This window comes from Mustela putorius, unplaced genomic scaffold, assembly GCF_011764305.1.
Source record: "Mustela putorius furo isolate JIRA1106 unplaced genomic scaffold, ASM1176430v1.1 tig00003987_pilon_pilon_pilon, whole genome shotgun sequence".
Lineage (NCBI taxonomy): Eukaryota > Metazoa > Chordata > Mammalia > Carnivora > Mustelidae > Mustela > Mustela putorius.
The window spans coordinates 1,133,986-1,160,271 of NW_025422126.1; the positions used below are offsets into that span (position 1 = coordinate 1,133,986).

Consider the following 26,286-nt stretch of genomic DNA (forward strand, 5'->3'; position numbering starts at 1 on the left):
AGAGTAGTAAAAAAAAAAAATGAAAGTGAAACCAACAGAATAGACCCCATCCTTCAAATATTTATAGTCTAAAAGATAAAATAATCAGTAAAAAATAAATTAATCAGATTACCACAATGTACACTTTAAATATCTTATCATTTTTTATTCTCTACTTTCTTTTTAAAAATTTTTTTATTAACATAATATATTATTTGTTTCAGGTGCACATGTCTGTGAATCATCAATCTTACACATTTCACAGCACTCACCATAATACATACCCTCCCCAATGTCCATCACCCAGCCATTTTATCTCTTCCCCCACCCCCTACCCCTCAGCAACTCTGTTTATTTCCTGAGATTAAGAGTCTTATAGTTTGTCTCCCTCCCCAGTCCCATCTTGTTTCATTTTTCCTTCCCTACCCTCCACCACCTCCACCCCACCTCTCAAATTCCTCATATCAAAGAGATCATATGATAATTGTCTTTCTCTGATTGACTTATTTCACTTAGCATAATACCCTCTAGTTCCACCCATTGCTGCAAATGACAAGATTTCATTTCTTTTGATGGCTGCATAGTATTTCATTGCATATATATAGATATAGATACCTATATCTATATATTTATGTACCACATCTCCTTTATCCATGCATCTGTTAGTGGACGTTTAAGTTCTTTCCATAGTTCGGCTATTATGGACATTGCTGCTATAAACATTCGGGTGCATGTGCCCCTTTGGATTACTACATTTGTATCTTTAGGGAAAATACCAAGTAGTATGATTTCTGGGTCATAGGGTAGTTCTCTATATATGAAAACCTCTATTTTAAATGATTAAAGAGCTAATACTTATTCATCAAGAGTAGGACCAAGTAGAAAATGGTCCTACTCTTGATGAATAAGTATTAGCTCTTTAATCATTTAAAATAGAGGTTTTCATATATATATGATCCTGTACTTTTCAGCAAAGATTTGGAACACTGATATGTGTTACAACATAGATGGACATCAAAAGCATTATGCACAAGTAAAGAAGTCAAACAAAAACAAGAACAAAACCAAAAAACAACAAAAAAAAATGCCTTGTATGTTTCTATTTGTAAGACATATTCAGACTGGAAAATCTATACAGACAGTAAGGAGATTAAGTGGTAGTCAAAGACTGGGGTTGAAAATAGAAAATGATTCTAAATAGGTACAAGTTTTCTGTTTTGAGTGACTTATTTCTAAAATTAGATTGTGGAGAAAAATTGAAAAATATACTAAAAATGCTGATTTCTATGGTGATGTTAATTATATTTCAATAAATTTTGGTCATTCTCACATGATTTTGGTATACTCATACCTATCTTTAAAACACCTTTCCATTTGGATTCATTGATATAATGCTCCCCTAGTTATTATCATATCCTTTTCAAACTATCTTTGGTGGTTCAACTATATTGTATTTTAATGTTCAAGTATTATAGCATACTCATACTCACACTTGATCAAGTTATCCACCTTCATGATCTCAAATACCATGTTCATGATCATGACTTTCAAATTCATTATCCAGGTTTACTCTTCTCATCAGCTACCTGATACCTATATCAAACCTCTGCTGGACATCTCTTCTTCAGTGAAGCCTGGGAAGAACAATAAATTGAAAAGCCTACATCAAAATCAAGTCCCATGCGCCTGAACCTTGCTTATCTCAGTAAGTGGCTATAGGATCTCTGGAGTTTCTCATCTCAAAAATATAAACATGGCTGGCACCTCCGTGTCTCTTATCCCTGACAGTCAATCAATTACCAGACCTTTTGAGCCTACCAATTAAATATATCTGGTATGTGCCTACTTCTTGCAACTCTCTGAGTGAACCCTTATTCAATAGCTACTGTATCCTTTTATTAAGACACTCCTCTCTGGTCTTCTGCTGTCACCTCATGTCCTTCTCATCAATTTGGCACAAGACTGACTTTCTTAACATACACGATTGATTATTTCACCATTCTGATTGCAATTCATAAGTACTTACATATCACCCTAAGGATTAAAACTTAATCTTTCCTAACATTGCTTCTGTCTGCATTTCAACCTTTATGTCTGAATCTCAAATACCTGAATCTCAGGTATTTGCTTGCTTTTCATACAGTCTGATGTATTTTCAGTGTTTTTGTTTCTTCTTCTGATTGACTGAAAACTTCTTTTTTATTTTCCTCTGGTTGTTTTGAAGCCTCAACTATACATTACAGGGCAGTCACCAATTCCTCTGTACTCTTATTACATCCCCAGTTAAGCCTGTCACTGCTCTCCTGATTTCTCAATAATGGTATTTTTCAGAATTTTTAATTTGGATGTATGATTAAAAATTTGTATTTGTGTCATTTCTTATACTGAAGGCAAAATGCTCTTTTTGCTCTCCACAGTTTTCCTGTACCTGAGCAATGCCTAGCACTGTGTCTGAAACACTGAGGGTACTTACTCAATATTTGTAATGGATTTTATTAATGCTCCACAGATTCTTCATGTTCAATGTTCATATGTTCAATGTAGTTTCCACTATCTCCACTTGCATAAATAATGCTCTTTCTTTGTCACTATCTCATTGAAAGACACATCACCAATTTGATTTCACAAACTAGAAACATGAGCATCAAGTATGAAGCTACTCTGTTCAGCAAGGCACATGCAGTTATTAAGGTGTGTCCATAGATCCTAAATATTCTTCTATCCCTTATCTGATATTCTCTTTTCACAACCATTGCTCTAAGGGAGGTATCATCAGTTCTCAATCCTGCTTTTGCAGAACTTTCAAACTAAAATCTTTTCTGTATACTATGGAGAATTTAAAATACCATTAAGAAATCCCAATGGAAAAAAATCCCAATGATACTCAGTGAAAAAGTGAAGAATGAAATTTTTATGTGGAAAAGGTAATATTTATAGCATGGGAAAAAGTGATAATAAAGTCTTTTGGGTAGTTGGATTCCATATTTTTTTATTTCAAAATTCCTTTGATAGACTTGCATTTGTCACTAATGGGGAAAAAATAATAGAGGTGGGGGAAAGCTCAACATTATAGTTTCAGATGTTCTGCACCTCACCTATAGGAATGAAGAAAGTCCAATTTCACCATATTATGTATTGTGGTATAAGGACTAATTAATGGAAGAATCTAAGCAATAAGCATGTGTCCAAAATTGAGGAGGAAGAGGGTCTAAATGGAATGAAAATATTGAATAATGGAGAGTCATGATTTTCATATAGCAACCATGTTTCAAGAACATGTCAACAAAATGCAGAGACACTTGTTCCTTATATGATGGCCATGATTATTCTACAGCAGACATTCAGAAATATTTTCTGGAATGTGTATTTTAAAAATTAGTTCTATTTTCCCTCTTGTATTGAAAAGCCTCAAGTTCTTTAACACTCAAGTCCTCATTAAACAATAAAATGTTATAATAATTATTATTTATATTGCAAGTTGTTGCACATATGGGAGGTGGCTTCACTCTTCTGACCTTAAACATTCTTACTGATTGCATCCAAGGTTCCTACTTCATTTTTAGGGAAAACCACTTCTTCATCCGGCTTCGGATCTGCTGGGTCTTTACACTGTAGATGATTGGATTCATCAGGGGTGGAAAGAGAATATAGATATTGCCCATAAGCGCATGAACGGAAGGTGAGAGATGCTTTCCAAAGCGGTGCACCATGGTAAGGCCAATGATGGGGATGTAAAAAACCAGGACAGCACAGATGTGGGATAGACAGGTCTGCAAGGACTTGAGCCTCTCCTCCCAGGATGCAATTGCCAGCACTGTATGCAAGATGAAAACATAGGAGATGAGAATGAGCACAGCATCCAACAACAAGGTACAAATCACCAGAGCCAGGGCATAGAAGCTATTGAAGCGGATGTCAGAGCAGGCAAGTCGGAGTAGGTCCTGGTGCAGGCAGAAAGAGTGGGAGAGGATATGGGGGCGGCAGTAATGGAAGAACTTCAGGCGAATGATGACAGGAAGAATGGACAATGCACTTCTCATCAAAATCGCCACCATGACATGAATGACTCTGTTGTTAGTCAGGATGGATGTGTATCGTAGAGGATTGCAGATTGCAATGAAGCGATTGAAGGCCATGGCCAGAAGGACTCCAGACTCTGTGCAGGAAAGTCCGTGGACAAAGTAAGTCTGTGAAATGCAGGCATCCAGACCAATCTCCTGGCTGAGCCCCCACAGGACCCCCAGCACCGTGTGCACTGTGGAAAGCCCTATGCACAGGTCAGTGAGGGCCAGCATGGCCAGGAAGTAGAACATAGGCTCATGCAAGCTCTGCTCTGTCCGGATCACATGCAGCACCAGGCAGTTTCCCAGGAAAACCACAGCATAGATAGAGGAGAAGGGAATTGAAAACCAGGGATAGTACTGGTCTAGGCCAGGGAATCCTGTGAGAATGAATACTGAGGTGTTGATAATGGAAGCAGAAGAAGCAGACATGATTATGTGAAGGTAATTTTCCAGAGAAGATTGATATTTACTGACCAGTTTTGTCCAATGATCTGCTGTGCTGAGAGTAGTGGAGTATGACACAGCTACTCACACTGTAGCACAGGTAAGGCACATTGTAGAATCCCATGAAAGCTCCACTCTACAGGAGAAGCCACAGCCTAGGATGATTTCCCAAGAAAGTTCCTTGATAGTTGGTCTCAGGTCATAGAAGCAAGTCAATGCCCTGACCATTTTGGGCAAATTAGATCATTAACTTCATTCTCTTTTAATCCTTCTGAGTCACTTGTAGGACACACAGCAGGTGACAGTAGCTAAAGTTCTTGAGGGGCATAGGGCTGTTCCTGCTGTGCTGCTCCCGAGGAAGCCCCCTGAACACTGTCTTCTTGCCAGTGACTGTGGCACCGGGAGCCAGAACGCTCAGATTTATGAGAAAGGAATGAACAGGATTGCGTGGGTCACGTGGACCCAGGCTCCTGGGAGGCCACCATTCCCATTTGGAGGCTGACGCAAGTGAGAGATCCCATCCAGCCACTCACTGCAGGGTAGTAGTTTGAGTCCCTGGGACTGAGAGGAATGGGTAAAAGGCCACATTGTCTAGGGACCACAGATCTTTTTAATTCTCGAGGGAGAAAGAATAACCGTGTTGACTAAAAATTTACTACCTACTCAGAAAAAAGCAAGAAGTAAATACCCAAAGGAAAAAATAGTACCAGAAGAATCTTTAGTCTTTATTTCAGTTTGAAATCAACCAAAATATTTACATAAGTTTTACATGAGGTTTATTCATTTTTTCCCTAAATTTCATTTTTATTGTTCACTGACTTCCTCAGTAAACATTTCTCCCTTTTCTGAGCCCCTGAAAAATTTGTCTCCTTTTAGAGAGGCATAATATGAAGAACCATATATAAAACATTTGGAAAAATACTATAAAAATGACACAAAATATATTGACATTCACTTGAGTGTCAATAGTACAACGTTAATTATGCTCTCATGAGTGAAATAGTTAAAATATTTTCTTCTCTTTATTATCTGTATAATAAATCACCAGTGCTGTATAAAAAAGTTATAGATAACTGGGGTGCCTCAGTGCCTTAGTTGGTTAAGAAAATGACTCCTATTTCTGCTCAGGTCATGATCTCAGGGTCAAGAGATCAAGCCCTATGTGGGGACTCCATGCTAAGCAAGAAGTCTGCTTGAGATTCTCTCCCTCTCTCAGTGCACCTCCCCTACTTGCTTTCTCTCAAGTTTAATAAATAAATAAACAAACAAATAAATAAATAAATAAAAGGAAAAAAAGGGGGAAAAAAAAGAAAGAAATGGGGCACCTGGGTGGCTCAGTCAGTTAAACGTCTGACTTGGTTTTGGCTTAGGTCATGATCTCATGGGCTGTGGGATCGAGCCCTGTGTTGGGCTCTACACTTGGCAGGGAATCCACTTGAAGATTCTTTCCCTGCCCCAACTCATGCATGCTCATGTCTCTCTAAAATAAACAAATATATCTTTAAGAAATATATCTTTTATTTAAAAAAAAAAACTTTTCTCCATTTCTCTATTTTGGTCACATTTTATTTTTTTTCTTTGAGATATTTTCAATAGTTTTATGGGAAAGTTTTAAGTACAAAGAACATTTTCATGAATGATTTAATGATGTTTTCTACCCAATGCCCTATCCTTCCTGAATTCTTTAGTGTGTGTTTTCTATAATCAAGGACATTCTCTTACATAACTATAAAATAATCATCATTATGAACTTAACTCGGACACATTACTATTATCAAATTTTCAGACCCCGGATAAACTTGCTTCCATTATGGGGTGCCTGAGTGGCTCAGTGAGTTAAGCCTCTGCCTTCAGCTCAGGTCATGATCTCAGGGTCCTGGGATCAAGCCCCACTTTTTTTTAGTATATGTGCTGCCGAAGTGAGCACGGGATCGAGCATGGGATCGAGCCCCTGTCAAATAAATAAATAAAATCTTTAAAAAAAAAAAAAAGAAATACTTAGTAATGTACTATATCCCCATTTATTTAAAAAAAATTTCTCCAATTATACCATCAATGTAATTTATAGTAAACAAAAATACAGTTCAGAATCATGTATGTATTAGTATTCCTACTTTTTAAAATTTCTTCCCTGTGAAATGTCTTCAAATTTCCTTGATTTGTATAACTTACAAGTTTTTGAAAATTACACGTCAACTATTTTTTTAAGATTTTACTTACTTATTTATTTGACAGACAGAGATCACAAGTAGGCAGAGAGGCAGGCAGAGCGAGAGGGAGAAGCAGGCTTCCCGCTGAGCAGAAAGCCTGATGCAAGGCTTGATCCCAGGACCCTGGGATCATGACCTGAGCCAAAGGCAGAGGCTTTAACCCACTGAGCCACCCAGGTGCCCCACAAGTCAACTATTTTATAGAACGCTTCTCATCTGAGTTTGTTTGATTCGGCCTCATGGTTAGATTCAGATTGTGCAGCAATGTAATGACAATGAGGTTCTATTCTTCTCATGTATATATATTCATGTCGTATGTAGTTTGAATCTGTCCAAATGCTCATGGTGATCAACATGAGCATTTGTTAAGGTTGGGTCTCCCAGGAATCATTACAGTAAAGTTGTATATTTTCTTTTGACTTTAAAAGTATTTTGCAAGAGAGTATTTGATGCTATGGAATTATTTTATTGTTTTTATCTTATTTGATAGGTAATTATAGTCACTATTATATTTTTAGTGTTCAATTTGCTCTAGATTTGGTCATTAAGAGGACCATAATTTGGCTTTTGCATCTTTTTGACATTTGTTTTACCACTTCTTTAATTTTTGGCATAATGGTATGCTCAGCATACTTTCCCTAGATGGCCCTATCAGCATCTATTTTCCCAAAAAGCTAGGGGCCTTTTCATACAGATTACTATTTAGAAGCTTAAGATGTGGATGCTAGGTAAGTCATTTTTATAGGGGAAATGAGCTAGGATATTACATTCATATGTATTTCTCCGTATACATACATTGAAAATCTCAATGCACAGTCACAAGTCAATTACCTTTATTCATGGTTATAAAGTTGCCACAAACACGGAATCATTGAATACTGAACTATTACTGCTAGGAAAAATAAAAGGTAAGATTTCTACAAACCTTAGTCACATTAGTGAGTATAACAGAATTTTGCATTTAATAGCATTTAGCAGAAACCCCATCATGTTGTATAGATTCTCTTGCCAGTGTCACTATGAAACAAGTCAGTCTCATCAGCATTGAAAACCTGCTTATGCACAAAACTGTTTTCCTGTAACATTTAGCAGATAATGAAAGTTTCTCCTGCTTCCTGATCTGTTGATTCTGTCCTGCCTGAAGTTTCACATTTTTCATGCCATATAGCCTTTTGAAACATGCAAACCAGCTAGTACTAGCTCAGTAAGGTTTACATTTTCCCAACTAATGTGTATGGTGACCCTAAATTTCTAAATCTCAGAAGGATGCCCACTATGCAGCTTTTGCCATCTGTCATCTCATGAATCCACAAACGTAGCTGGTTTTCCATCTTTTCCTTCACTTTAACATGCACTAAAGACATTGTTTTAGCCCTTTCTGGGGAATTCTCCCCTGCAGATGAGAGAATTCTCTTTTTCTTTCCTTAGGAGTACCCTATCATTGGTTTGTTCACATTGAACTCACATAAACTCACATACACCATTATTATAAATCATGCCTGAAGGAAGTTTATCTCATGCACACACATATTTTATCTATAAGGTATGTCAACAGCCTTCTTGCACTTAAGAATGCTGGAAAAACTTCAGCACTGTGCTTGGAGGCCATTTTAAATAGTGAAATAACTACCCAAATTACAAAAATTCTTAAAACATGGCACTAAATACACCAAGAACAGGGTGATGCATATAATAATTGAATCAATGTGTTGTATACCTGAAATTAATATTACATTGATTTTTGAAAGTTCTGTTGATGTATATGATTCACTGATTCATTACACAGCATTGCCAGTCTGCTGATGTTATCATCAAAGTCATTCTTTATTTCTGTTAAGGTGTTTTTTATTTCTAGCATTTTATTTTGATTTTTTTCATAGAATTTCCATCTCCTTGCTTACATTATCCATCTGTTATTGTACATTGTATATGTTTTCTATCCATGCCCTTACCATATTAATCATAGTAATTTTCAGTTCCTTCTTTATGAATGTGACTCGTATCTGAGTCTGGTTATGATGTCTGCTTTGTATCTTCATATTGTATCTTGGTTTCTTTTTAGCAGGCGGTTAGCAATAAGCTTTTGTTGAAGGATGGACAAAATACATCAATGATAGGTACTAAGATGCATAACCATTCAGTGTATGGTTTTATATTAAACTAGCTACAGGTTGGAACATTAAACATTTACTGGAGTCATACATGCTGAAGCTTTCAAATTCCTCTATTATTTTTGTCTCTACTTTTGTCTTTAGTTTTCCTAAGAATACCTTAAATAGAGTGTGCACCTTGCAACTTCTCAGCTATAACCCACTGTTGATATATCAAGCCTTGTTGATATTGTGGAAAGAAGTGAGAGAGGGAAAACATTCTTTTACCTTATGGCAAGTCTGTCTTTTGGTGGGCCTGAGTCTTTAGGTTATCATATTTACTTGTGTTAATTTGCTTTTCCCTCCCTTTTGGGTGAGATAGGAAGGCTACAGAGAGCCGGAGCTGGTGATTCCCTTTTTCCCTCTGCCTAAGATGGACACTAGCAAAGTCTCTTCTACTGGAAAGTAGTCCTTTCTCAGGGACACCACACTGGATGTGTTCCAAAATGGCTAATTGCAACTTCCCCCGCTACAGACACAAGATGATTTTTTTTTTCCCTTGGCTTTTCACTGGAAGAATTTTGTGGGTTCTTTGAAGTAAAGTTCATAAAAGTACACTGCCATGTTATTAGAGTCTGCAGAACCCACTCCCTTTCATGTTAACCCATACTGAGCACCCTGAACTTCATCAACAGTGCTGATTAAGTATTTTATTTTATATAAGCATTTATATTTCCCTCGGCTTCTTTTGTCATTCTCTTTATTCGCCTTTCTTTTGTACTTCTAGACTATGGTTTGCCCTGTAACTTCAGTTCTCTGATCGGTTTGAGAAAAGAATGATTTTCAATTTGTTTAGTTTTTATTATTGTTGCTATAAAAATGGGAACTTCTGAGGCCTTTACATGTCAGAACAGAAACCAGAAGCATAACAGTTTGATTCTGAAATTAAAAAAAAATTCCATTATAATTGCACCCCCAAAATAAAATATTTGGCATTAAATCTAAAAAAAATGTTCAAAATGCTAGAATGAAAACCAAATAATAGTAATGGAAAGATCAAAGAATAGACCGATTTAAATATGTTCCATAGTAATGCATTGAAAGACATGCTGATTTTTCCCCAATTTTATTTTCTAGTTTAACACACTCTCAATCAACTTCTCTACAAGTTTTATGCACATATTTACAAATGTATCCCAATATTTATAGGTATGGGCAAAAGAATGGTGGTAGCCAGAACAAATTTAGAGAACCTTGCTGCATTTTAAGACTTTTCTTATAAAGCCACAATAATCAAGATAGGATGGTGTGGTGGAAGAAGGGAGACATAGATTAACACCAGACTAGAGAGGTCAGATACACCACATAAATGCATTCAAATGATTTTTGTTCAAAGTTCAAAGCCAAACCAATTGAGAAAGCGTAGCCAGAAAGGATGAATACCCAACTTTTGTATCAAAATGGACAGGACTGGAGGAGATTATGCTGAGTGAAATAAGTCAAGCAGAGAGAGTCAGTTGTCATATAGTTTCACTTATTTGTGGAGCTTAACAAATAGCATGGAGGACATGGGGAGTTAGAGAGGAGAAGGGGGTTGGGGGAAATTGGAAAGGGAGGTGAACCATGAGAGACTATGGACTCTGAAAAACAAACTGAGAGGTTTGAAGTGGCGGGGGGTGGGAGGTCAGGGTACCAGGTGGTGGGTATTATAGAGGGCACAGATTGCATGGAGCACTGGGTGTGGTGAAAAAATAATGAATACTGTCTGAAAATAAATAAAAAATAAATTAAAAACAAGAAATAAGACACTTGATTTAAAAAAAAAAAGTGTAGCCTTTTTCAAAATGAAAGTGCTGGAAGACAGAAACAAACTTGATACCATTTACAGAAACCAATTCAAAATGGATTATAGGGGCGCCTGGGTGGCTCAGTGGGTTAAAGCCTCTGCCTTCGGCTCAGGTCATGATCCCAGGGTCGAGCCCCACATCAGGCTCTCTGCTCAGCGGGGAGCCTGCTTCCTCCTCTCTCTCTCTCTCTCTGCCTGCCTCTCTGCCTACTTGTGATCTCTGTCAAATAAACAAAATGGATTATAGAACTAAAAGTACAATATAACACTTCTAGGAGCAAAGGAAGGAAGACTTGTGACCCTGGATTTGACACAGAGTTTGTAAACATAACATAACATATACCTTCAAAGAAAAAGATGTATAAATTGGAGTTTGTCAACATGAAAAAAATTGCTTTGCAAAAGTCACTGTTAGGAGAAATAAAGGACAATTTGCAACCTGAAAATAACTATTTGCAAATCAAGTGTCTCCTAAGGGTTTTGTAATTTAAATGTGTAAAGAACTCTACAAACTCAATAAGAAAAGAACTTCATCACAAAAGAAAAATTATTTGAATAACCATTTCACCAAGACTTGTATATATAACAAATAAGCATGTAAAAAGATGCAAAAGAATCATAAGGGAAAGACAATTTAAAACCATAGTGATATATCACTACACATCTATTAATATAGCAAAGCAAAAGAAAACCAAAAAATCTGACCATACAAGGTATTGGCCTAGATGTGGAGGAACTGTAATTCTCATACACTGCTGGCCTGAATGTCAGATGGTAACTTGCCTTGGAAGACACATTGGCAAGTATTTTAGAAAGTTAAATAAATACGTACCATATGATTTAGCCATTCTCTTTCCAGCTATCACCTGAGATGAAGTATTGGTTTGGTTTAAATGACAGTTTAAAATGTCATTTATGTTATATAAAAAGATAAAAGGGATAAAAACACAGAGGACCAGATAAAGGAGGAATCTCATGCAGAATAATGAGGTACATAAAAATAAAGAAAAATATAATGAAGTACAACTAAAAAGGATAAATGATTTAGAGGGGGCTAAACAATGTGGAATATGTAAAAAAAAAAAAAAGTTCTGATTTCTTAGTTTGTTAGGTTTCTCTCAACTAAATTGTAATGTTCTGCAAGTTAGTTTACTTTAATCAGTTTGTTTCCTCTGGGGTCTTATAGCCCCTTGGGAATAGTGACAGAAACATTTTTGGTACTCGAGAAGTATTAGCAATGCATTCCATATTTTACTGAGGATAATAACAGCCGTGGCTGTTACCTTCTTTGAGGAATGAACAAAGACTCCCAGAAGTCCAGCTCCAAATCCAAATCCCATTAGCATCATTATTTCTGCATAAAACCCCCCTAGTTTCTTGGCATACATAGCCACTGGTCCTGGAAAATCTCTGTCTAGACAATGGATTTTTACCTTAAAGAATACAGAAGCAGGTCTCTGTTTTTCTAAGTTTATGACACTTAAGGAAACTGTATTATATTTTAATTTATTTTCTTCTCAAAAGCTGACAAGTGTTACTAGAAATTAGAGGAGCATAAACTGATCTAACTTGTAACATCTCTCTAGAAATATTTTCAATCTTCTACTAATGTCTCGCATCTCTATCTTGAATGTCAGTAGTTCCAGATTTATTCTCACTGGTTTTCCTGGCCTTGAGGTTCACTATCTCTGGATCTCCATCCCTTTCTCCTCCATTTATGCCATGGTCTTCCTGGGAAACTGCATGGTGCTGCATGTGATCCGGACTGAGCCAAGCCTACACCAGCCCATGTTTTACCTCCTTGCCATGCTGGGCCTCACTGACCTGTGCATGGGACTGTCTACTATGTACACAGTGCTGGGGGTCCTGTGGGGGATCATTCATGAGATCAGCCTGGATTCCTGCATTGCCCAGTCCTACTTTATCCATGGTCTGTCCTTCGTGGAGTCCTCTGTCCTCCTTGCTATGGCTTTTGACCGATACATTGCCATTTGCAACCCGCTACGCTACTCTTCCATCCTAACTAATGACAAAATCATGAAAATTGCGGTGGCAATCTTATGCAGGAGTTCTTTACTCATACCTCCAGTCATCATTCGCCTGAAGTTCTTAAATTATTGCCGCCCCCACATCCTTTCTCACTCTTTCTGCCTGCACCAAGACTTAATTAGAATGGCCTGTTCAGACATCCGCTTCAACAGCATTTATGGTCTAGCCCTGGTAATCAGCAACCTATTGTTGGATGCAGTGCTCATACTTATCTCCTATATCATGATCTTGTATGCAGTCTTAGCTATTGCATCACGAGAGGAGAGAATCAAGTCCTTGCAGACCTGTGTATCTCACATCTGCGCTGTTTCAGTTTTCTATATCCCCATCATTGGTCTGACTATGGTGCACCGCTTTGGAAAACACCTCTCACCGTTGGTTCATGTCCTCATGGGCAACATCTATATCCTTTTCCCACCCTTGATGAACCCCATTATTTATAGTATCAAGACCCAACAAATACGAAGGAGAGTCCAGAGATTGTTTTATCTGAAAAGAATGTAAGTCTTGAGATCAAATGTGAATGTATTTGAAAGTCAACAAGTGGAGCTTAAAAGGGTAAGTCAGTAAATAGTTATAAATATATTTAATGATTTTTATTTGTATGTTTTTCATGTTATTCCCTCTCCTTTTTTCCCCACAACCATAAGTCAGTGAAACTGATATGGGTTATATTGTGATCAATTTTATAAATAAGAAAATACATATATAATGGGCTGAGGATCCTATTAATGTATAAGGCACATTCACTATTAAAATGTATATCTTACCATGTTCAGCTGAGTGAAGGTATTTTGGGATCTACTCATTAAGGAAAAGATAAATTTTACTGATTAAAATCCTTTAATTAATTATTTAAGTGTCAGCAATGATCTTAGTCCATTTCTACTACCTTCGGTAGCATTCTTGTTTATTCAGCCATTCTCCCTGCTAACCACTCTATCATATGGTCGTGTAATGGAGTAAATATTATGAAGAAATTTGACTCTTCGGGCCGCTTAAAAAGTAGTGAGACAAACAATGAAAAACTAATCTTGATACCAAGTTACTCACCAGCCACTCAATCTTTCCCTATTCCCTTCCTTCGAGCAGTAATTGAACTAAAGATATTGACAAGCAGTAATTGCCAGGGTAGAATGAAATAGACCTTTGTGATCAGTTTGTTTACCCAAATAATACAAATAGCAACTACCATTTGAAAATAATTCCTAATCTCATTTAAATTTCCTGGCCCAGTTTAAAAAACAAAAAAAGGAAAGAGAAAGCATAAAATGTTACTATGGCCAAGTAATATAAATGTTTATTTTTTGAAAAAATAATCAATTAATTATTTTAGAGAGAGAGAGAGAAAGCAGGGAGGGGCAGAAGGAGAGAAAGAAGCTCAGGTAAGCTCCATACACAGTGAAGGGCCCAACACAGGGCTTAATCTCATGACCCTTCGATCATGAACTGAGCTGGAATCAAGAGTCAGATGCTTAAACAACTGAGCCAGCCAGGTATTCCTCAGTTTGTTTCTAATTTATCTCCCCAGCAAGACTCCATGTAGGTATTATTTTTTTACATACATGGATAGTTTAAAACACATCAAGGTTAAATAATAAGTCAAATTTTGAGGAGGTAGAAAGTGATGGGATTTAGATATATTATTTGATAATTTTCTCCTGGATTCTTCTTAGAGAGGTATCCAAAATGTTGGATCTTAATCTACAAGCCCTGAAACCTGACCTATTTTCTCTTACTTCCCCAACTCTGGCATTTGTGTCTATAGCCCTTGGCTACAGAACCATTTTTCCCTAACCAAAGCAACTCCATTTTCAACTTCCCTAGGCAGCATTTGCCATGGTCTTTGTGTTCCCCACAATGCTGTGAAAAAATCCTATATTCACTGTTGTCTTTGTGAAATAGAAGGAAACCAGTTCTCTGACTGAACGTGCCACATGGTCATTTTTACCCTAATGCTACTCTCTCATAAAGGCATGAGACAACTTGCTATGAAATCTCTTTCAGATATTTAAGCAGGAAATAAGATATTCATCTCCCCTCCCTTTTTCTTCCTGTTCAAAACTCATTGGGTTTCTGTGCTTTTATTCCCTGACATTTTGAACAAGAGTCAGAGAGTGTGAAACTGAAACTAGAACCTTGAAGACTGTATCTTCCCTCTCCTTTCCATATATCTCTTTCTCATCTCATGCTGAAAGGGGTTCTCTTTTGTGTCTAAAGGAACTTCATCTGCATCTAAACCTCCTTCCTTTCTACCCTTATTCTAGCTGGTACCCTTTAACAGAGGTACTTAATGATAATAGACTTAGTGGAGGAAATGAAAACTCAATAGTTTTCAAAAAGCAGAATATCTTGGTATTTCATGTGTATGTATACATACACACACACATACACGCACACACATATATATACACATATATGGAATATATATGGAATTTAAATATCTTTATGAGATATAGATATATAGATATATTCTGATAGGTTAAACTAACTATTCATGGTACTATTTCTTAATTTTGGCTGCTTCTATTTATTATAAGGTAATGTTTATGTATTTTTGGCATAAGTTAAACTTTCTTTACTAAACTACATGTATATCAATTCCCAACCCCAATGTGTCCCTTTAAATGTGCAAGTAAATGGTTCTTCTAAAAATTTACACATTAGTAGAATTCTATATATTTTTCCAGAATTTTTGTGCAAATATGCATATATATGTGATTCCTTATATGAATATGTATGTGTGTGTACATCCATTTATTTGAGGTTACCTGATAAGTCCGTCCCATCTTATGAACCTGTAATTTCTATTTAAAACATTTTTAGCTTAGGGACCCCTGGGTGCCTCAGTCAGTTAAAGATCTAACTTGGGCTCAGGACATGATCTCAGGGTCCTGCGTTGGAACCCCACTTTGGGCTCCTTGATCAGTGGGAAGTTTGCTTGGGCCTCTCCCTCTGCCCCTCCCCCCATGGGGGTTCTCTCTGTCTCTCTCTTTCAAATAAATAAAAAATCTTTAAAAAAAATAATTTAAGTTCTGGGTGTGGAACCGGCTTTGATTCTTTCTCTCCATTTCCTCTCTATCCTCCCCCTCCTTCTCTTTTAATAAAAAGTCCCCCTGAAACAAAAAAAAGCCCCCCAAATTTTAACTTATTTCCATATTACTGTTTTATTGTAATTTTTTCTGTAATATTAATAATTACACTATATTTTAAGTAATGTATTTATCCTGTGCATTTATGTTTTCAGCTTTCACCTTCATCAGCAATGGTATGAGCAAATAAGACACATTTGTAAATTTGCATGAGTACTTGTACAAGTGAATACATATTCATATTCATATTCAATACATATAAAGTTCCTTTATTATTTATTTTGTTACATATTTATTTCATCTGACATCCCATTGTTGCTTTAATTCCCTGATAAATATCTTTTACTGTTACCAGTAGCAGTAATAATTATTGCTCTTATTGTGAAAAAAATACAGTTCATAGCATTCATGTAATGACTAGGATTGTTATAACTACTTTAATATTCATTTGAGGAGCAGATATGGATTTTTTGTCCATCCTAATGCTTTAACTAACATATATGATAATAATTCTTCAATTTCTATCTCTAACAAAATCTTTCTCCTGCCTTCATACCGAGAAATTAAAATGGTTTGATGCCCCCAGATTACCTAAGTCATTATGTCCCAGAATGTCTGACATTATGTGAAGAAAGGAACTAGAGCGTATCATGTTTAGCGAAATAAGTCAAGCAGAGAAAGACAACTATCACATGATCTCCCTGATATGAGGAAGTGGTGATGCAACATGGGGGCTTAAGTGGGTAGGAGAAGATCAATGAAACAAGATGGGATTGGGAGGGAGAGAAACCATAAGTGACTCTTAATCTCACAAAACAAACTGAGGGTTGTTGGGGGGAGGAGGGGTTGGGAGAAAGGGGGTGGGGTTATTGACATTGGGGAGGGTATGTGCTTTGGTGAGTGCTGTGAAGTGTGTAAACCTGGTGATTCACAGACCTGTACCCCTGGGGATAAAAATATATGTTTATAAAAAATAAAAAATTAAAAAAAATACATGGAAAAAAGAAAAAAAGAAAGGAGCCTCCTTTTTCTATCCTGTCCAGTATTTGTGGGATGCAGATCAAATATACTACTGGTAATAATAGCAATAGGCAACATTCTTTGAATTTCACTGTGTTATACACTGCTTTTACAAGTTTTGTATAAATCATCTTATTTAATACTTTCAATAGCCTTATAAAATATGCAGTATTTCCTGCTCACTATAAAGATAAATATGTAGAAACCCAGAAAGGGTAAATACTCTTTACCAAGGCAAGACATCTGGAATTCAAAACTTGAACTTGGAGCTCAAATGCTCACTACTAGATCACAATGCTAAACACATATTATTTTCTCTGAATTTCAAAGGTAATATAGGAAAATGGAAAGAGAACCTGTTAAGTTGATTTGGAATTCTGCTTTATCCATTCTTTTTTAGGGTGTGGGTTGTGTTTTCCTATTTTTCTGTGTTCATATGAAATTGAAGATAGTGACTGAGTTAATGTGCTTTAAGTCTGTTGTAACTAAACTCAAAATTTACAGAGTCTAAGGTGTCCCTAATCTGATACTGTCCTGAAAAAAATCAGCAATAAAATAAATGAATAAGTAAATAAGCTTTTAACATGATCTCAGAAATTCACTGTTACTGTCTTTTCGTAATGCTGGCATCATATAAGATGTCTGATATAATTTGAGGGACTCTACAATTGGTGGAATTACATAGAAGAATGGAAAAATTAAATTGTATAGTTGACATCAGCATAATTTTTTGCTCACAGAAAAGATATGGATAAACTTCTCCTGAATTTGCTTAGTCTTAACTCCATAAATAATCGGGTTGAGAGTGGGTGGTACCACCACATAAAGATTGGCAAGGAGGATATGTACATGGAGTGGTATATTGTGGTCCCCAAATCGGTGAGCAAAGAATGAAAAAAAGGCCGGAGTATAGAACAGTAGGATAACACAGACATGGGAGCCGCAAGTACCCAGAGCCTTGAGTCGGGCATCTTGGGAAGGAATTCTAAACACAGTACGGAGTATAAGAGCATAGGAAATGATGATTAACACGACATCCAGGCATGTAGAAAATAGCGCTACAATCACACCATAGTATATGTTGACTTTGATGCTATCACAGGCAAGCCTGGCAATGCCCATATGTTCACAGTATGAGTGATGAATAATATTCTTCCCACAATAAGTAAGCCGATAAACCAGAAAAACCAAGGGGAGGCAGATAAAGAAACTCCTAATCACAGATGCAATACCCATTTTTCCAATGACTGAGGGGGTTAGAATATTAGTATATCGTAATGGATAACAGATGGCTACATAGCGGTCGAATGCCATGGCCAGCAATATGGCAGACTCTGCCACAAAGATGAAGTGTAGAAAAAACATCTGGGACACACAACAACCAAAAGAAATACCCCCATCTTGGAACCAGAAGATTGCTAACATCTTTGGTGTAGTGACTGTGGAGAGAAAGATATCTGCCAGGGCCAACATGGACAAGAAAAGGTACATGGGTTCATGAAGACTGCGTTCAGTAAATATCAGGAATAATAAGAGGGTGTTGCCTATGACAGCAACTATGTACATGGAACAGATGGGAATGGAAATCCATATGTGTGCATCTTCTAGTCCTGGGATACCAATCATGGTGTACCAAATATCTCTAAGGTTGGTGTGGTTTGAAGAGATTGCCATATTTTACTCCGTCTGCTGATACTGGAACTAGAATTGAAAAAGAGAAAGGGAGAGAGTGAAGAAGCAGAGTTATTTTATCAGGTTTCAGTATGAATCTTGGCACTGGAATAAAGTATTGCTTTAAAAAAGAATCAGTAATCAGTAATGATTCAAGGATGATCATTCAAGGATGATTCAGATAGGCTTCACTGATGTGAAAGTTACCATGACCGTATAGAGCTGATGCTATGGTAATTCTAATGGTTATAACTACAATAATAACAAAAATTATGGGTTTATAATTTGGTCTAGACCCTATGGTTGATACATTATACTTATTGACTTAGCATTATACATGAAGTCTCTTAAATACTCTTGCACATCATGGTTTTCCTTCTCATTTGACTGTTTTTTTCCAATGATAATTCTCAGTTTCTTTCTGATTATTAATCACACACTCCAGAAATAAAGAGTTCAGGATACTAGTGTGGCATTTGGAGAATTCAACCACTAAGTCAGTAACAACCATTATTTCTGTAATTCAATATTAAGTCTTTCATCACCAAATAAAAATAACTTGGAGAAAAAGAAAAAGATATATCGAGATAGCCCTTGCTTTGTATACTGCTGTATTATCTTAACATGGTTTGTATTGGAATCATATTCTCTCTTTCCATAGTCCTAGTACGCATATGTTTCAGTTAAAACAATACTGTGCAAAGCAAGAGCTCCTATGACATCATTCTAGCTCAGCAGATAGTATCCTTTTACACACATTAAATCCTCCCTTCACTCTCTCTTGTCTACACTGCTTTTTCCCTCCTATTTATTCCTTCCAGCTTGTGTTCAAATATGTGTCCTTTCCTTCCCCTCCTTTTTTTCTTTTCTGGTCAAACTTGAATTTTTACTGGAGAAAAGAAAAAGGCAACTCATAGGTAAGGAAAAAACAACAACGAAAAATGAGTTGCAAACTCATGCAAGAGTTATAAGTTAATGAATATTTCTTTAAGTTAATTCTGTGATTAATACTATGCTAAAGAAGGAATTGAATATAAACTACATATATCCTTTAAAATATGTATGGAATCAGAAGAGGCCCTGAATTGCTAAGGAAATGTTGAAAAAGAAAAACAAAACTGGCGGCATCACGTTACCTGATTTCAAGCTTTACTACAAAGCTGTGATCACCAAGACAGCATGTATTGGCATAAAAAGAGACAAATAGACCAGTGGAACAGAGTAGAGAGCCCATATATGGACCCTCAAGTCTATGGTCAAATAATCTTTGACAAAGCAGGAAAAAATATACAATGGAAAAAAGATAGTCTCTTCAATAAATCGTGCTGGGAAAACTACACATATCCTTTATTTCAAGGATCTCTTACCCTTGTGAGGATCATGGGACATAGACAAAAGTAACCTCCAAAGCAGATCAGGATAAGAATGATGAGAGACATGAAGTTACATGTATAGAACACAGAAGAGACATTACCTTTAACTAGAGGGTGAGGCAAAGATTCACTGAAGTGTTGTCATTAGATCCGTTTATCAGAAAACCTTTAGGCTTCCAAGATACTACCATTAGAAAAAAGAACCAAGACAAATAAAAACCTAAAATGAGGAATGCCTTAAATCATTGTAAAAATCAATGTATTTTACTACATGTAAAAATACATGTAGTGTATCAAAGGCTTGCACACTTGAGAAACATGACTGGACAAGTAGATTGTGCCTTAAGGATTCATAGTTTTAAAAGTCAAGCTAACAGCTTTGGGTTTAGTTCTTTATACTAAGAATTGATTTCTTATTCAACAATATTTCCTGAATATCTAATATTTTACCATAGTCCTAAGGAGAACATAATGGGATCAAAATTTAAGATTTACCCTTTCAGAGAAGTTTTTGCGGATGGGCAATATGCTTATTTTTTATTCTCTACTTCCCAGTAGCACACCAGTATAATTCCTAGTGGCAAGTTTTGTAGTATTTTTCACCACTCTGTCTGAAGTTCCATGATAGCTATATCTCCAAAATCTAATATATTTTTGTTGAGTAAATATGGTTTAAATAACAAAAAGATGGATGGAAGAGATGAAGGATAACTACCTCAGTTAATGTAGGAAGCTTTTGCAACAAATCAAGCAGAACTAAGAATTTGGCGTTAAGTGAAAAAAAGGGGATAGAGAAGAAATGTGTTTGAAAAAATAAAATGGAGAATTCCAAGTGATATGTTATATGAAGCAAAAATGAAAGGCAGTATAACATTTGAGACCTACTGTCTGGGAAATGTGATGCCACTAACCAACACAGAAAATAAAGTAGGAGATGCAAGACTCAGAGAAAGTTAAAGCAATTGTTTTGAAACTATTAATATATGATGTGTCTATGGAACCACTAAAGAAATAAATCTGGCAGACTATCAAACCTGCATAGTGCACTGCAAGAGAACTGGACTAGGCATGAGGCTCTGTCTGATCTGATGCCTCAGCTATCCCCTGAACCAACTGGGACCTTGGGGGAGGCATTTCACCCTTCCAAATTCTTTGCCCATATAATTTGGAACAACTAGCTCATAGCTACTTCTAGATACAAAAGACTAAAATCCAATCATGGAACTGGAGCTTAAAAATACATTGATACATATCAGGCTGTATGCTTCAGTTTAGTGTAACTATAAATCATTCTATTAGATTCAAAAAAGAAAGACTTAAGAAGAGAAGAGTTATGGCATTAAATCTCTACCCTAGCTGCATGTCCAGTATGTAGTCCATTTGATCATAGTGACAGCCTTCAATCACCTGGGCTTTTAACCCAAAAAACAAGTTGTACTCCCCACATTATTTATACTGTTTAACTAATGTTTGAGTATTTACCATGAGTTATATCCTGTGCTAACTACTTTCTATAATTAAATGCTCACAAAATGCCATTTAATTATAATAAGAACCCAACAGAATGGCTACGGGAATGGTTTCCACTTCACACTTTAGGAAACTATGACATAACTAGTTTGAATAATTTGTCCAACCTAGTATCTATCCAAGCAAAGATTCAAACTCAAATTCTTTTGCTTAAAAACCCCATGCTTTTTTTTTTTAAGATTTATTTATTTATCTATTTGACAGAGAGATAGAGATTGCAACTAGGCAGAGAGGCAGGCAGAGAGAGAGGAAAGCAAGTTCCCTGCTGAGCAGAGAGCCCAATGCGGGGCTCGATCCCAAGACCCTGAGATCATGGCCTGAGCTGAAGGCACAGGCTTAACCTACTGAGCCACCTAGGCACCCCCTCCATGCTTATTTTAATACACTTTTTCATTTGCCACTAGTGAGCACTCCCTTCTTAAAACTTTCCTCTTCTTCACTTGTCTTGATCCCATCGTATTCTTGTCTGCCTAACAATTTTCACAATTCTGAGGGTTTTTTTCCAATGTTATTTTTCTTATTCTTTCCAGTGGTGGTAGTGGTGATGATGACGATGATGGTTCATTGTCATTCCCCAATTGTTGTGTTGATGTGTGTTGAGAGTAGGATGTGAAATAAAAATATTAGATATTTACTAGTTTCTAGTGAAAAATATTAGACTTTCATTAATGGCTAGTACAATTTCAAAGAATTGGTGTGGGTAAAGTCTGACAACTGATTGCAAGCTATTGGGTGTGTGAAAGCTGAAAACAGCAGTGGTGAACAACTCTTGAGAAGACTGGCACTGAAGGAAAGGAAAACAGTTAACTGGAAGGATCAAAAGGTACTGGAAAGTGTTCTTTTGAACAAGAGCTGAACATGTCCATTGATGTCAGAGGAGTTTGGTAGCAAAAAGGAAGTTGAAGCAAGAAAATGAACAAATTCTGGGATCAAGGCCCCCTGATGACAAAAGATAATTCAACCAGGTTATTATATGGGTGTTCTGCTTCTTCCACTGAAGCCAAAAGTAGTCAGAAAAGTATTTAGGGATATATGAAAGATTTTCACAAGACTCACATTCAATCCAGATATTTATAATAAAATAAAAGATAATGATTATTATAGTTATTGCCAAGCTCATGCGGGGGGAAAAAAAGAAATCTGGAAGAGAGGCTATTGAAAGAAAGGGGTATAGAGCAGAAAATAAGAATGAATAAACAATTGCTCAACAGTAGTAAAGGTTATTAAGGTAAGAAGAAAGAAAGATTTTGTAGGAGAGCTAAGGGTATCCTAGCAGAAAGAGAGGTTACACATGGCCAGAGGGGAAACTGACTTCTCACTAGGATAGTTCAACTTTCCGGGATCAAGCACAGTCAGACAGAGAGAGGGGATCTAATCACAGGAAGAGAATCAATGTCCAGCATTTGAAGGAAATGTTGGGTGGAAGGACAAATGGCTTATAAAGACTGATGAGATGTCATGGATCCCCAAAAGAAAGATCAGTTTTGGTCAGAGAGGGGATTGTTGCCTGCTTCAACTGATGCTAGTCAGTAAGAGATTCTGTTCTTGGTCTTTCTAACTTCTTACTTCTTGGAATCCAGGTAGGCAGTGATCTTCTCCATTTATCTTTTTCTCTTGTGTGCACTCTACTCACTTTCCTTTCAGAAGTACTGAGGATACCACATCTTAAATGCACATATTGTGATGAGCACGGGGTGTTATACACAACTAATGAAACGTTGAACACTACATCAAAAACCAAAGATGTACTATATGTTGGCTAACTGAATATATTAAATGAGTATGCACTAATATATTAAAGTAAATCCCATAAAGCCACATAAATGAGCTGATTTTGAAAACCAGCTTAGATATCAACTCAACCGCAGTTCTTGATAAGCTGAGATGGCATAACCCTTATAGTCTGTGGTCAAGGCTCCCTTTCTCACAGTCAGTCATTTAATTCTGTTCTAGGAATCATCCAGAACCCCAGTATATTCTAATATAATTTACATCTTTTCCCTTTCTCTCTAACACTGCTTACCTCACTCAAAGCAACATTCTGCTGTAACTGCGGGAACACACGAACAAACTATGGCAGGAGAGGCCACAAACAATGAGCCAACTGATCTGAAAATCTGTTACTCTCTTAACAGAGATAGCCAGAACTTTGCCAGACACTTGCAGTCCAATAGAGCTCATGGTTTATTTACTAAGAAGTAAGTTTCACTTAAATGCTCTCCTTTTTCTCCCTCTTTCTTCCCAACAATTTATATCTTTCTCATACCCTTGACCTCTGCATTATGTCCTATTTTATCACTTCCATTTTATTTCCCACCTTAATTCTTCCCTGCCCCAAATATATAGATAAGCCTCTCCCCCCACAAAAACAAACAAACAAACAAACAAAAAACAGTAAGTAGAAACTTTCATAACTGGCCACAACTGTTAGCCTTATGTCTCAGCTCCTTTTCTGCTTTGGATGAAATGAGGTGAACCTCTTCTGCACTAAATTGTTCCAAAAGAGTTTTAACCAGCAAGTTGAAAGTAAATAAAGAAAACCAAACAGACAGAAGTCTTCTGGAGAAGAACCTAAAATCATCATCACCATCATCATCATCATCATCATCATCATTATCATCTCAGGGATCTTTCTTCTCTTGTAAGAAATCTTATGTGACTGACTATAGTCAGGCAACAAAGCCCCGGACACTTTTCTTCTGCTGAGCCCATTTTTTAATTAACCCAACTTTCACATTATGAACTAATTCTTCCTCACAGAGATTGGCTGTGTCAATAGCCATCTACCATCTTTCAATTAACACTTCATTAACTTGAAAGAATATGGTCTGTCCAGGTAGCCAGATATTCATATTAATAACAAATATCATTTCACAGGCACTGGACTTGCCTCCACCACTCCCATGGATCTGCTTAAGCCATGACCCTGGGAAGGCATATATACATAGGCATATAGAGCAGGAAAACAAAAAACAAAAAACACCTTACAAATCCTTTCCTCTGTACCAGGCGTATGCTTAATCTAAAACCTGAGATTCACAGGACACCTTTAGAACATAGCAGTCATTTACTGCCCAGTATGAAATACCAGGGGCTTATTACCTCCTTTGTTCAGCAACTGAACCAAGGCCCTGAAAGATAAGCTAGATGTTCTTCGTTGAAGTCTCAACATTGGCTCTGAGGCTGGTTTTATAGCTTTCTCTATCCCAGGAGACCTAAAACCCAGGAGAAATGGGGAATCTAATGAAGTGTATATGGTCTTCTGAGCCCTTGATTTTTAGTTAGGTCAAGAAAGAACCAATGATGGAGTAAGTAGGTAGGCTTGTAGGAAGAGGGAATTAATGGCAGCCCTATCAACAACAATGATCAACACCAAGAGTGCTCTGATAGATATGAACAAATTACAGAAATATGGGATGTTGTTGAGGTTTTCACTTATTCAATGTATGAGTTTTGGGGAGAGTGTGATTTCAGAGAAGAGGGTCTATTTTTTAGTGTCATGGAAATATGAACCTTAGAATCTACTACCTCCTGAAAAATAGCATAATATCCATGGGGAGGAATAGAGAAATTTATCATGAAATATTTTTCCTGTACTAAATCTGTGTCAAACACAAATAATATAAAGTAATATAAAACGCTCAAAACCAGCTCACTGACTAGTAGAGAAAGGGAGATATACATGTTGGGGAAAAATGTCCTTTAAGACCAACCACTATTGCCATAAAACTTACCAAGTTTAAAACATATTTCAGATGTAACAATTGGCGGGATGAGGATATTGAAGTACAAAAAGTCCACTCACTTGGTTTACCTGCACATATAGTAAGAAATCAAGCTGAAAATCAAATGCAGGTTCTATTTTGCCAAATCTCATGCTCTTCTTAGGCTACCCCCTTATTATTAATAAAACTTTAGAGTGATCAAGTAAAAGAAGAAATGCTTCTTTATCCGAAATAAAACCATTCATTAGAATCTAGGAAGTGTTCAGTGTAATTTATTTTTTGTATGTGAAATATTATGCAATAGTATATGACTGTATGGATTATACTTATACTATAGGGCAAGGATCCAACACCGCATTATGGACCCACCTAATCCAGAATGGTAAAATTACAAAGAAGGACCCCATGTTTCAGGATTTTTTTTAAAAGATTTTATTTATTTATTTGTTTGAGAGAGAGAAAGCATGAACAGGGGGAGAGAAAGAGGGCCAAGCGGACTCCTTGCTGAGTGGGGAGTCTGATGCAGGGCTCAATCCCAAGACAGAAAAACCCCATTTTTAAAGGAGGATAAATCAATATGAAAATTGATCTATCTGTATACCTGTGTAGCTATATGACACTGTATAGCATCAATCAGGTGTAATCAGACAAAGATTGTCTCTGCCCTGTACAATAACTCTACCCCTATCCTTTCTGATGCCCTCATGAAGTTTGTTCAGGAATCAGTACACTCCAGCAGCACAGTGGATGCTGTACACTTCTTCTGTATAGTAAGGCCAAGTACACTGGTACAATATGCTTAGTTCATGCCCTGCAGAAATGAGATAAGAGTGTTGAGAAGCCCGATTAAGGTCTGATTGGGGATAGAGAAAGCTCTGAATCTCTAATGCCTCACATTCTTGACAAATGCAGGTTTCCCCCTATTTAAAAGTGAAAGCATTCCTAGGAAAACTTTTGGAAGCCAAGATGGTGTAAAGTGAAAAAGCAATTAATTTTATATGAAAAAAAGTTAGCATTTCCAGATTCAAAACATAATGCCTCTTAAGCTTTTCTGATTCCTTAGGACACATCTTGTTAAAGGATGCACAAAATAAATGGAGATAAAGAACAGATGCTCACAGACATGGTTCAGAGCCATGAGGGCTTGATGTTGAGATGCTGAGTGTGGCTACTGGAGAAGGATTGTGGTTCCT

At 36.7% G+C, this 26,286-nt stretch overlaps 3 protein-coding genes across 3 annotated transcripts; 1 reads left to right on the forward strand and 2 right to left on the reverse strand.

Annotated features, from left to right (window-relative positions):
- Positions 1-3,527: 3,527 nt before the first annotated feature.
- Positions 3,528-4,472, reverse strand: LOC101680017 (olfactory receptor 51V1-like). Its single transcript, XM_004768267.1, has one exon. It carries the CDS (start codon positions 4,470-4,472, stop codon positions 3,528-3,530), a length of 945 nt encoding a protein of 314 aa, XP_004768324.1.
- Positions 4,473-12,241: 7,769 nt separating this feature from the next.
- On the forward strand, positions 12,242-13,186 carry LOC101679719 (olfactory receptor 51V1-like). The gene has a single exon (XM_004768266.1). The coding sequence runs from the start codon at positions 12,242-12,244 to the stop codon at positions 13,184-13,186; it is 945 nt and encodes a 314-aa protein (XP_004768323.1).
- A 4,325-nt stretch (positions 13,187-17,511) lies between these two features.
- Positions 17,512-18,468, reverse strand: LOC101679424 (olfactory receptor 52Z1-like). Its single transcript, XM_004768265.2, has one exon. It carries the CDS (start codon positions 18,466-18,468, stop codon positions 17,512-17,514), a length of 957 nt encoding a protein of 318 aa, XP_004768322.2.
- Positions 18,469-26,286: the final 7,818 nt, after the last annotated feature.